The 11389-nt window shown below is 29.9% G+C and overlaps 1 protein-coding gene across 1 annotated transcript; it reads right to left on the bottom strand.

Annotated features, from left to right (window-relative positions):
• Positions 1 to 5076: 5076 nt before the first annotated feature.
• LOC130944078 (probable terpene synthase 2) lies at positions 5077 to 10978 on the bottom strand. Its single transcript, XM_057872220.1, has 7 exons — positions 10795 to 10978; positions 10422 to 10704; positions 8438 to 8810; positions 7587 to 7805; positions 6581 to 6719; positions 5554 to 5802; positions 5077 to 5449 (listed from the first exon to the last, which is right to left on the bottom strand). The coding sequence occupies exons 1-7, from the start codon at positions 10927 to 10929 to the stop codon at positions 5153 to 5155; spliced, it is 1695 nt and encodes a 564-aa protein (XP_057728203.1). The 5' UTR covers positions 10930 to 10978; the 3' UTR covers positions 5077 to 5152.
• Positions 10979 to 11389: the final 411 nt, after the last annotated feature.

The raw sequence follows: 11389 nt of genomic DNA, 5'->3' as shown, positions 1-11389 counted from the left end.
TTGTCCTCTCCTTTGGTGAAACCTTTCAATTTTCTTTCCTTGACAAGGCGCATGATTTTTTGAAAGTCGGGGTCGGAGCTCTGTGCCTTAGTTATTTGTTCCTTGCCTTGACTTGTCACTGTTAGGTGGCTCAAACGTATGCTTTCTGGAGCGGGGGTGACTTGTAAGTTCATTTCTCTGAAATTCTTTATCAACTCTGCCTCTTTTATCATCAGCCATGATGCCTTGAGTACCTTCCGACTTGGAGCGTCAGCCACCAAGTTAGCCTTTCCCGGGTGGTAGTTTAGAACAAAGTCGTAGTTTTTAAGAAACTCCATCCACCTCCCTTGTTGCATGTTGAGTTCCTTCTAGTCGAACAGGTACTTTAAGTTCTTATGATCGGAGAATACTTGAAACCCAATTCCGTACAAATGGTGTCTCCATGTTTTCAGTGCAAATACTATTGCGGCTAGTTCAAGGTCGTGAATTGGATAGTTGGCTTCGTGGGTCTTTAGTTGCCTTGATGCATACGCCACTATCTTCTTGCATTGCATTAGTACGCAACCCAAAAGACATTACTGTAAACTTTGTTCGAAAAGCCATCTTCGGAATGTCTTCTTCTTTTACCCTTATTTGATGATACCCTGATCTCAGATCAATTTTTTGAAAATGCCGTTGCACCTTGTAGTTGGTCCATTAAGTCATCTATTCTTGGGAGGGGATACTTGCTCTTCACCGTGATTTTGTTGAGTTGTCTATAGTCTACGCAGAGACGCATACTGCCATCATTTTTGAACAATACTGGAGCTCCCCAGGGAGAGACGCTTGGTCTGATGAATCCCTTTTGTAGCAGTTCTTCTAGTTGGTTCTTTAGTTCAGTGAGCTCCAACGGAGCCATCCGGTAAGGGGCTATGGAGATTGGCCCTATTCCAGGCACCAATTCTTTGGAGAACTCGACTTCTCGTGTTGGGAAAAAAAGGGTATATCTTCTGGAAAGATATCTGAAAAGTCTCGTACTACTGGTATCTCACCCAACTCCTGATTGGGATCTGCTTTTACCGAATTTTGCAAGGCACATTCTTGTCTCATACTTGTACCTTTGGAGGATCTTGGAAGGTCATTTATCACTTGTGTCATGTATGGATGGAGAAAGAAAGATGACTTTTCTCTCTAACAATACTCGATTTTTGTTGAGCCAATCCATTCCTAGGATGATGTCTAGTCCTACTAAAGGGAGGCACACTAGGTCAGCAAGGTATGACCTATCTGAAATGAGGATGCAAGTCCCCTGACAAACCCGCTGAGTTTTAACACTCTTACCGACTGGGGTAGTCACCAGTAGGACATGTGGTAGTTTGGTCATGGGTAAACTGATTCTACTAGTAGCAGAGAGAGATATAAATGGATGAAAAGCACCAGTATCATAAAGAATAGTTAAAGGAACTCCATTAATTGTGCACTTACCCTTGATTCAATCTTCTGACTGGTGGGCTCCTTTGGCTTGCCATAGGTTTCCTGTTCATGGGTAACTATAAGGAGAGGTTCTATCAGTCGTACCTTCTAAAACAGGATCTCTAGGATCGACTTTGCTCTGATACCAATAATGTAACATCCTAAGTTAATATTCTACCTTTAAAGGCCTTTAAGTAGGGTGTCACACTTAATATGAAAAAGCAAAGAACTAAATCGTTAGTTAAGAAAAGAAGGAAAACACGCGCGAAACATTGGGTGGAAATCGAGTAGTACTAAAAGGATGAAATTGAACAAAACTCAAAGAGGTTCAAGCAAACATAAAAGAATTCCCATGAACACGGTTCTAAAGGAGATAGTGCTTAAAGGTAACTATGACGAAAAGGAAACTAACGCATCCTAACTAGTTTCATCGAAGAAACTTCCATCCTTGTGTCATGTCCTATCCTTGGCTCAGGTTGTCGGATTCCTTTTTCTCAGTTTCGGAATCAGACTCGAGGTGTACCACCTTAGATGACCTCTTCTTAGATGCTGAAGCGTTCCTGTCTAGGAAAGTTACGACGGACAGTTGGGGTTCTTCTTCCACGAACTCTCGATCTAAGTAGATAGTTTGGAGCACGGTAGTAGTGGTTGCAACTACCCACGCGTGCTTCGAGGGGTCATACTCAGAAGTTACCTTCGGGGGACACTGCAGTCATCTCTATCCGCTGTGCCATGTTCCTCTGGAGATAGTATGGGAAAAGAAAGGGAGTGAGAACCTAACGTCTCAGTAGGAGTGCTATGCAACACCTCCATATCCATCTCCAGCCCACGTGCGGGATTTTTAAAAGAGCGTATACGTGGCATGTATATGTATCTTCTTGTAAAACATGTGTGCAAAAAGGAAAAAAAATAGAAGGATAACATCTTAAGTAACATCAACATAATCATAATTAAATCTAAAGAAAAAAAACATAAACATCAAACTTTCATTCATGCTTTCTTAACTTTTAACTTTTATGGAAGGTATTGAACTCAAACCGGTATAAATGAGAGTCCCCTTCCCTTACCGAAGGTTCTTATCTCGAGTGTCTTGGCGATCACCTTCCCTTACCGAAGGATCATCTCGATCGATCACCCTCCCTTACCGAGGGATCATCTCGATATCTTGTCTTTGGGGGTCACCTTCCCTTACCGAAGGATCACTCCCTCAGTTCAATTTACAATCAAGGTTATTTAGACATACACAAGAAAAGAGTTATATCAACAAAGATATCTTATTATATAAAATTGATGGGAGTTCCCTTCCCTTACCGAAGGTTCCCAAGGGTTTGCCGATCACCTTCCCTTACCGAAGGATCATCTCGATTATCTTGTCTTTGGGGGTCACCTTCCCTTACCGAAGGATCATTCCCTCAGTTCAATTTACACTTAGGTTGTTTAAACATACACGAGAGAAAAATCATATAAGAAGAGATCATGGAAGAAAAGGAACAATTGTGATAATAAAGGGATATATGAAAACCATGAGACTCTAGCATGTGTATAGATATTCTAATTAAAAGATCTTGATAATATAATAGCATGGATTGAAAGAGGTCATATCAAAGTACAGAAAATAGGGCATTTTAATAATTGCACAAAATATTAAAGAAATTATGTATTCTCGATCCTAAAGGAGTAATATAATGGTGCAACGGTCATATAATAAGAATAGAGTATATTATATATTTGAATAAAACATTTAAGAAAACATGTACTCTTGACTTTGAAGGAGTAATAATAATGATATGCACATAATAGAATAGGGTATATTAAATATTTGAATAAAATATTTAAGAAAGCATGTACTCTTGACTTTAAAGGAGTAATAATGACATAATGATATGCACATAGTAGAATAGGGTATATTAGATGTTTGAATAAAATATTTAAGAAAGCATGTACTCTTTGCTTTAAAGGAGTAATAATGACATAATGATATGCACATAATAGAATAGGGTATATTAGATGTTTGAATAAAAATATTTAAGAAAGTATGTACTCTTGGCTTTAAAGGAGTAATAATGACATAATAATATAACGGTCACATAGATGCACATAATAGAATAGGGTATATTAAATTTTTGAATAAAATACTTAAGAAAGCATGTACTCTTGACTTTAAAGGAGTAATAATAACATAATGATATGCACATAAAATATTTTGAATAAAATAATATAAATAATATAATAATGTAAAGATCACACATATGCATATAATAGAATATGGCATATTAAATAATTGGATTAAAATATTATAAATAATAATATAACCATGTAAGAGATCACACATTTGCCTATATGTTGAGCAAGACATAAGAAGGCATGTATTCTCGGCCCTAAGGGAATATTAATATAATAATATAGGATATTGAATAAGCATTATAAGAGGGCATGTACTCTCGACCTAAAGGGAATATTAACAACATAATTATATGAAAGAGCACAAAAATGGGTATAGTAAATAATTGAATGAACATCATAAGGAGACATATAATAATGATTCAAGAAGACGTGAATGACATGGTGGAGAGACATGCTCAACATGAATGAAAGATGAGTGAAAGAAAATTAATGTCACATGATAACATTCGTGAATGGAAGAAAGTAATAATAAAAAATGGAACATAACACATGCCAAGCATTTAAAAAAAAACATAATTCCCTACACTTTTTTCTAACGCTTCCTTGTTGCCTATGAGCTTGCCTCTTGTGTTCCTTGTGTTTGCACACAGAATATATTTTTGTAGAGAGAGAAGGGAGAGGATTAGTGTTTGAGAGAAGTGATTTTCTACCTATAGGTGCACCCCTATTTATATACATTTGGTGATAGGGTGGTTGGGATAATTTTAAATTCAAACGGAAGGCGATTACTAGATTCCTATCCATAAATTCAAAATTCTAAGCCCAACTCCCAACTGACTTTCGAATTTCGAATTTAATTTTTGTTTCTAGAATGGGTGGTTGTTACAGCTACCACAACGGACACTCCTGCTATTTTCTTATTATTTGGTAGTGTTATTTAGTTTATACTTTATAGACATAGTTTTTCATTGCTTTTTTCATGACAAAGACCGCAACGAAGACCCTTTCTCTCCAAGTGAAGTTTTTGTTGTCTTAGAAGAAGTTTGAGAGTAGTATTCAATAGTACTGTCTTTTTTAAGCAGTTTTTTATTTATTTATTTTATTATTGGTTATTTTCTTTTAAGTCATGAAAAAAATTTAGTGTTCAAACTACAAAAGAGGTCAAATATTAAAAAGAAGTCAAAATTCTAGCAAATACTACAAAGCCTTCACTTGATTCGATTTATGAGTTGCGCCAATATATTTTATTAGATATTACTTTTGCTTAGGCATATACAAGGTTTAGTGTATTTTCTTCATTTTGAGAAGGAAAGGTTAAATAATATATACAAGATTTTAGGATTTGTTTCGATGAGTTATTAAAAAAAATTCAAAAGTTTTTAGGATAAAAATAATTTTATGTTTAGATATCTTATGTAAAAATATTTTTTTATTTAATAATTATATTTAAGTACAATATTAATATAAAAATATTTTTTATTTTTTTAATACTTTTACTTTAAATGTTAAAATTTTGTCAAATACACTAAAGAATTAATTTTTTTTTCTCATTTCTAACAATTTAATGGTCCAAACAAACAATTAAGATGCTTCTTTCTCATATTATTGGCACTGGATCAAGAAGCAAAGCTTCAATGCACTCCTTCATTTTTCCTTCAGCATGAGTGTAGCAATCTTCATCTTTATACATCACATCCATAAATCGTGACATGTTGAGAATATTCATTAGAAACGGCCTTGGAACTTCTGTTGGCTTCAAGCATTCCTCATTTATATCCTTCCAAGCATCTGTAACTCTCTTTTGCAATTCTTGAATGGCTTCTTCTTTAGATACACCATAATCTCTCATATAGCATTCTATTATTGAGGCAACATGTTCTCTTTTCTGTTCAAACTGTTCAATGAGATTTAGCTTTTAAAATAACTTCCACATGACTAAATAATAAAAAAAATTCAATTATAATATCAACATAGAGAACTTTTGCACATGCGCTATACCTCATTAGAGACAATGTCATCCATGATCCTGCACATAGTTGCAGAAGCTCTAACAATTTTGGGTTTATTTGTCACCCATTTAAAGATGTCTTTTGTGGCCATATCTCCCATGCCAACATAAGAAATTGCTATGAGCAATGGATAACCAGATGATATTGCTGATGTTTGGATGTATTCTGCCATTGTTGGTATATACTTGTTATTCAACCATTTGACTTCAGTCATGTAGGCCTGGATTGTCTTTTGAAGCTACCATTCAACATTTATATAACAAAATCAGTGTTTGGAGAATTATGATGACATGAATTCAATGTTGCATTTTCAGGTAGCGTTTATTTTGAGATATTGGGACGGAAACTGAGAGACTAAAACTCAGCAGACTGAAATTTTTGGAGGCAGAGACTGAAACTTTAATAATATTTTATACTTAAAATACTTTCATTTCAATTAATTAATTCCAACTTTATCTTTTGTGTAAATTAAATTAGAGTTTCATTTTTATTTTAATCTCTATCTCTCACTTCATACAAAATACAATACTAAAAGTTAATTCAGTTTTGATTTCTTAGTTTCTATCTTTTAGTCTGAGATACTAAAACTAAATTAAACATCTGTATTATATTTAGCATAAAGTATATAAAATCAAATTATGTCTACTTAATATCCTATTTAATTCAAGATAAATATGAATAAAATAAGAATATTTATTAAAATATATTTAATTATTAAAAAATATTGTTAAAATTTTAGTTTTCATTCTCAGAAATTTTATTTCTTTGTGTCTCTATTTTATACCGAGTCATGATTTTCCAATTCCAACTCCAATCTCTAGAAATAAATACTACTTTAGTGTCAAAAGGATTATTAACTGATTTTGGCTTTAACAAATCTAAAACTAATAAACTTCTTCGCTCATGTAGCATCTATCTTATAAATTCTTATTTTAAGTTAGATATCTCCAAATTGAATAAGTTTAATAATGACAGAATAAAGAATATATTATCGAAAATTCAAATGACAATCTTACTTCTTTGATGACATATTTAATGCAATATGCTCTTCCTTGCTTTTCAAGCTCTCGTTCTGCTTCTTCATAAATCTTGAAGAGAGACACATATATTAATTTCATGTATTCTGGAAGATCATTTATGCAACTAATATCCCACCTGTAATAACCGTGTAACCACATATAAAATTTTGGTAATTCCGAATTAAATTTCAAATTTAAAACTAAAAAACGCTACTAAAATTAGCGAGCTTATTCGTAAATCTTTTGAGCACGAGGAATAGGAGTTGTGAATACCGAGACTATGTGAAAACGTTATTTTTAATAAATTGTATTAAACTCTATTATATAAGTGTTGAGTTTTAAAAAAAACACTAAAAAAGGCATGATATTTTCATTAAGAATGTTGGATACTAAGAAATAAACGTTTTAGATTGTTTTTAAATTTAACTCTTTGAATAAAAAAATTAAGAAAAATATAGGAGAGATGCACAAATTGTTGGAAGGTGAAAACTCAGGCGTAGTTGACTTCAAGTGAAGTTGATAATTGAGAGTTGTTAGATGATTTAACTTATTTGAACGGCTCTCAGCTATCAACTTAACGTGAGTCGACTACACCTGAATTTTCACCTTGTTAGAATTGAACTGAAATTGATGTTGCAGGCTCAATAGATTCTTTCGAAGAATTTTAAAATTAATGAGAAAAAATATAGAATTGATTCAAATTGGTAATAAAATAATGAAATCAATTAATTAAATTGATTTTGTTAATAAAGGAAAGATAAAAATAAGAAAAAATATGAAAAAATTTTTGAAAATCTAATAAAAATAGAAAAGTTAATTGTATAATTGTATATTTTTATTAAATTTTCAATTTTTTTATATAAAATATGTATAAAAAAGAAGTACTGTGACAGAAATGGTGAGTACTATGACAAAAATATGAGGGAAAAAATTGAGAATTTAATAAAAATATACAATTAATAAATTCTCATTTTTTATATAAAAAATTATTCTTATTCCGAACCTTTCAATTGCCTGGGTGAAAAGTTCCAGTTCATCCATGGTTCCATACAAATCATATGTATCATCAACAATTGACATAAAAGCGATCAGTTTTGTCATTATTTTCCTAATTTGAGAATATTGGGGCTCAAAATAAACTGCCAAAATCCAGTTACAACATTCCACAATTCTGTCTCGAGTAAATGGCAGTTTTGCAGCAACATCAAGCTCTTTCCACCACCTAAATGAAACCACAAAAACACAATAACAAAATTTAAAGTTTAAATTTATTTTATTTAATATTTATGTATTGTAAGGTGCATTAAATAAAGTTTAAAATAATAAATTTTGACGATTTTTTGTTAATATTTTTTTACTATTAAATATTTTTTATTTAATTATCAGCAAAAGAAATGCACATCCAAAATTTATAAATTACAAATTCAAAATTCAAAATCTATTTATCTAATATTCAAAAGCATCTTATGCTTAATAATTAGGTAAATGCTAATTTATTGCTCCTAATGGCAATAATGCCAAAGGAGGCAATTCACCAGCCATGAGGTCCCCTCCTTGCCGTATTTAAAGGTTGAAGAATAATAAAACAAACTATTGAAAAAAAAAATATTTTTATAAAATATATATTTTTTTTGTTTGGATTTATTTCAAGAACTTTTGTCTGTATAATAACTTTTTTGTCTTCCTTTCTTTTGGTTATTTTCATTAATTTGATGTTACAATATATATTAGCATAGACAACAGCTAAATAACTAATAAAATATATTAGCAATTAACTTATAACAAATATTTAACAAAAATAAAGTAAAACTCAATATATATCAAAGCTAAACACTTTAAACTTAAAGAGCTTACTCGCAAATGTTGCCAACTTCTTTTCGATGCAAGTTTTGTAGGAAATTAAAGTCTAATTTTGCAAGAGTGAGTAGAATTTGATTATGGGTTGGATCTTGTTCATATATTGAAATAAAACGGCGTGCCTCCAATCTCGGCAAACCTCGGTGTAAAGATTGCTTTAAACTATACTTCACTTGTGCTGCAAGAGAAGGCTTCAATTGGGTTGCAATGGATTCAAGTTGAGTGGAAGTGAATGCATAAGCTTCATCTAATATCTCTTCTCCATGAATTCTGAGATGACATGCTTCATACAATTCTAGCAATCCCTCCACATCCTTCACAAGTTTTTCACTAAACTTTCCATTCTCATCCTTGTATTTGTTGAACACATCTGAATATTGTTCCATACAACAATCAAAATATATATATAAAAAAAGGTTTAGGAAGTTACAATAATTTAGCCAACTAATTTAAAAATTAACAAACAATTAGAAAAAAAATTTTAAAAAAATCTAAAACACAGAGTAAAAAGAATATTTGAAAGTGCAAATAAAGTAAAATTATTTTACGGTATAAAATTTAGAACTTAAAATTTAGGCCCAAAACATCAGGTAGTGACTAATGATGTTGGGTAAAATTAGTGTTATAAAAAATAAGTGAAAGAATAAAAAGGTAAATTGAAAAAAAATAGAGTGAATAGCCTTTGTTTGATTATTGTAGCCTAATAAATATTTGTTGGTTGAAATTAGGTGTTTTTTCTTGGCTCTTTGGTAGATTTGAATATTTAAGTTGAATTAAAGAATGTAAATTAAAAGTATTAAATATGAGTTAATATTCAAATATGTATCTAAAAAATAAGGTCAATTTTATAGTGTTTATAAGTTGTCTAAATTCTATCTAACTTATTTTTTAATAAATTTTTATTTTTTAAAAATTATTTATTTTTATATTTTTAAATTAAATATTAATTTTCAACTAAGTATACACTACTTTTTAGACACTATAACATTCACTAAAATATTAACTTGCATGATAACATGACATATTAATACTATGTGTAACCAATCATATTATAACACGTGACATTAACTTATTATCTTATCATGTCATATGATACTTAACATGATATATCATCATCTACTAAATAAAAAGATTGATTTGACTTGTGATTATATTTTTTAAGAATTAATGTGACTAACAAAATTTTTTAAGAATCAATTTAAAAGATAAATTACTTTTAAGAGACATATTTGAGTATTAACCATATATTAATATTAAATAATGATATCTATATAGACTTATAATATATGGATACTGATACGGACACGGGACACACGATACGGGATACGCCGACACGCAAATTTTAAAATCTTATAAGACACGAGAATACATATAAATATAAAATATAAAGTATTTTTTACATAAATTATCGTAATGATATTTTGATATTTTATTGATATTAAAATATAAATTAATTTTTTAATTATTTTTTATGTCTTATTTTAATTATATTAAGTATTTAAAATATTTTTTGTTTTAATAAATAATAATATATACTATATCTAAATTTATTTCAAGAATATATATTAAGAATAAGACTGAACACGCTGACACGTGAGGATATTTAGGTGTGTCCAAGCGTGTCCGAAAAAAAAAATTATTTTTTATTAAGACACGGTTGGACACATCAGACACACATGTCGAATAAATATTGGTGAATATTATATCTAAAATGTGTCCAACACGCGAATACAACAACTCAACAAAGTGTTCGTACTTCATAGATATAGACACAAACAAAACATCTATAGAAACATTTATAATGAAGGAAAGCTAATGTTTCAATATTGCTAAGTATAAACAACCAAAAAAGGTAAATAGATAAAATTAAAGCAAAATTTTTATAATAACTAAAATGAAAATAAACTGTGTATTATATTATTATGTAAAACTTAAACTAATTAAGGTCATTTTAAGGCAAAATATAATGATATATACTTACTTGGTGAAACGCGATATCCTTGTTGCCTTAGTAACCTAAAAAGTAAAGCAAGAGAAGGAAGGTTGTCCTCAAAAATTATTATTTCTCCATTTTTGGTATAATTGTTGTGAATTTGTTGCAGCACTTCATCAATCTCACTCTCAAAGTGATAATGAATCCCCAAACGACAGATTAAATTAATCAAGTTAAGTATTTCTTCAATGGGCTTTGAGGCATCAATAAGCATTTTGACAACTTGTTTCTTCAGTTTTTCAATTTGTGCCTTCGTTTCATCATCAAATTCCTGCATTATATCCATATAAAAGATATATCAGTTGATTATTATTGCATTTGCATGCATGGTTGATGAATAATAATATAGAGAGATATATACCATGGATTGTGAAGCATATTGAAGGAAATAATCCTTCCAAATACTAGGATGATAATTTGCAGTGTTTTGATCAATCATGTTGAATTTTGCATCAGGGTTGAAGCAATCGAGTACTGAAGTGTTATTACTAGACATCCTTGATTTCTTGATCAATATTGGATTCTATGTTATAACTTGTATCATGACTACCCTTAATATATAGGAAAAGTCTATGGTATAGATACAAAAAAGATATATACACGTGTGAATTAGCAGTTTTTGGTTGTGAGAAAAAGATAAAAGAACATATTAAAAATAAGATACAAACTAAAGGACTAAAATACAAAATTTAATATTTTTGTGTATTTGTTTAATAATAATAAATTATGAAAGTTTAATTTATTTTTTTATATAAAAAATTTAAGATAAAAATATAATAACAAAAAAATATAATTATAAAAATTTGATAAAAATAAAAAATATTTTTTTGTTAATATTTTTATATTTTTTCTGTTAAAAAAATATAAAATATACTAATTCAATATATTTAAACACATGTTTTTTTTTCATAAATAAAATTTTATTTTTTTATCTTTATTTAAATATTTCGTGTCTA

Source organism: Arachis stenosperma, chromosome 8, assembly GCF_014773155.1.
Source record: "Arachis stenosperma cultivar V10309 chromosome 8, arast.V10309.gnm1.PFL2, whole genome shotgun sequence".
Taxonomy (NCBI): Eukaryota; Viridiplantae; Streptophyta; class Magnoliopsida; order Fabales; family Fabaceae; genus Arachis; species Arachis stenosperma.
The sequence above is the reverse complement of the archived record's forward strand: the minus strand, read 5'-3'. Positions and strand labels throughout refer to the sequence as shown.

Excerpts from the sequence above, each read along its gene's own strand:
- LOC130944078 (XM_057872220.1), bottom strand. The coding sequence starts at position 10,929 with ATGTCTAGTAATAACACTTCAGTACTCGATTGCTTCAACCCTGATGCA. Across the intron at positions 7,806-8,437 it reads GAAGTTGGCAACATTTGCGA|GTGGTGGAAAGAGCTTGATG; the intron begins GTAAGCTCTTTA and ends GGTTTCATTTAG. Across the intron at positions 5,803-6,580 it reads TTAAATATGTCATCAAAGAA|CTTCAAAAGACAATCCAGGC; the intron begins GTAAGATTGTCA and ends GTTGAATGGTAG.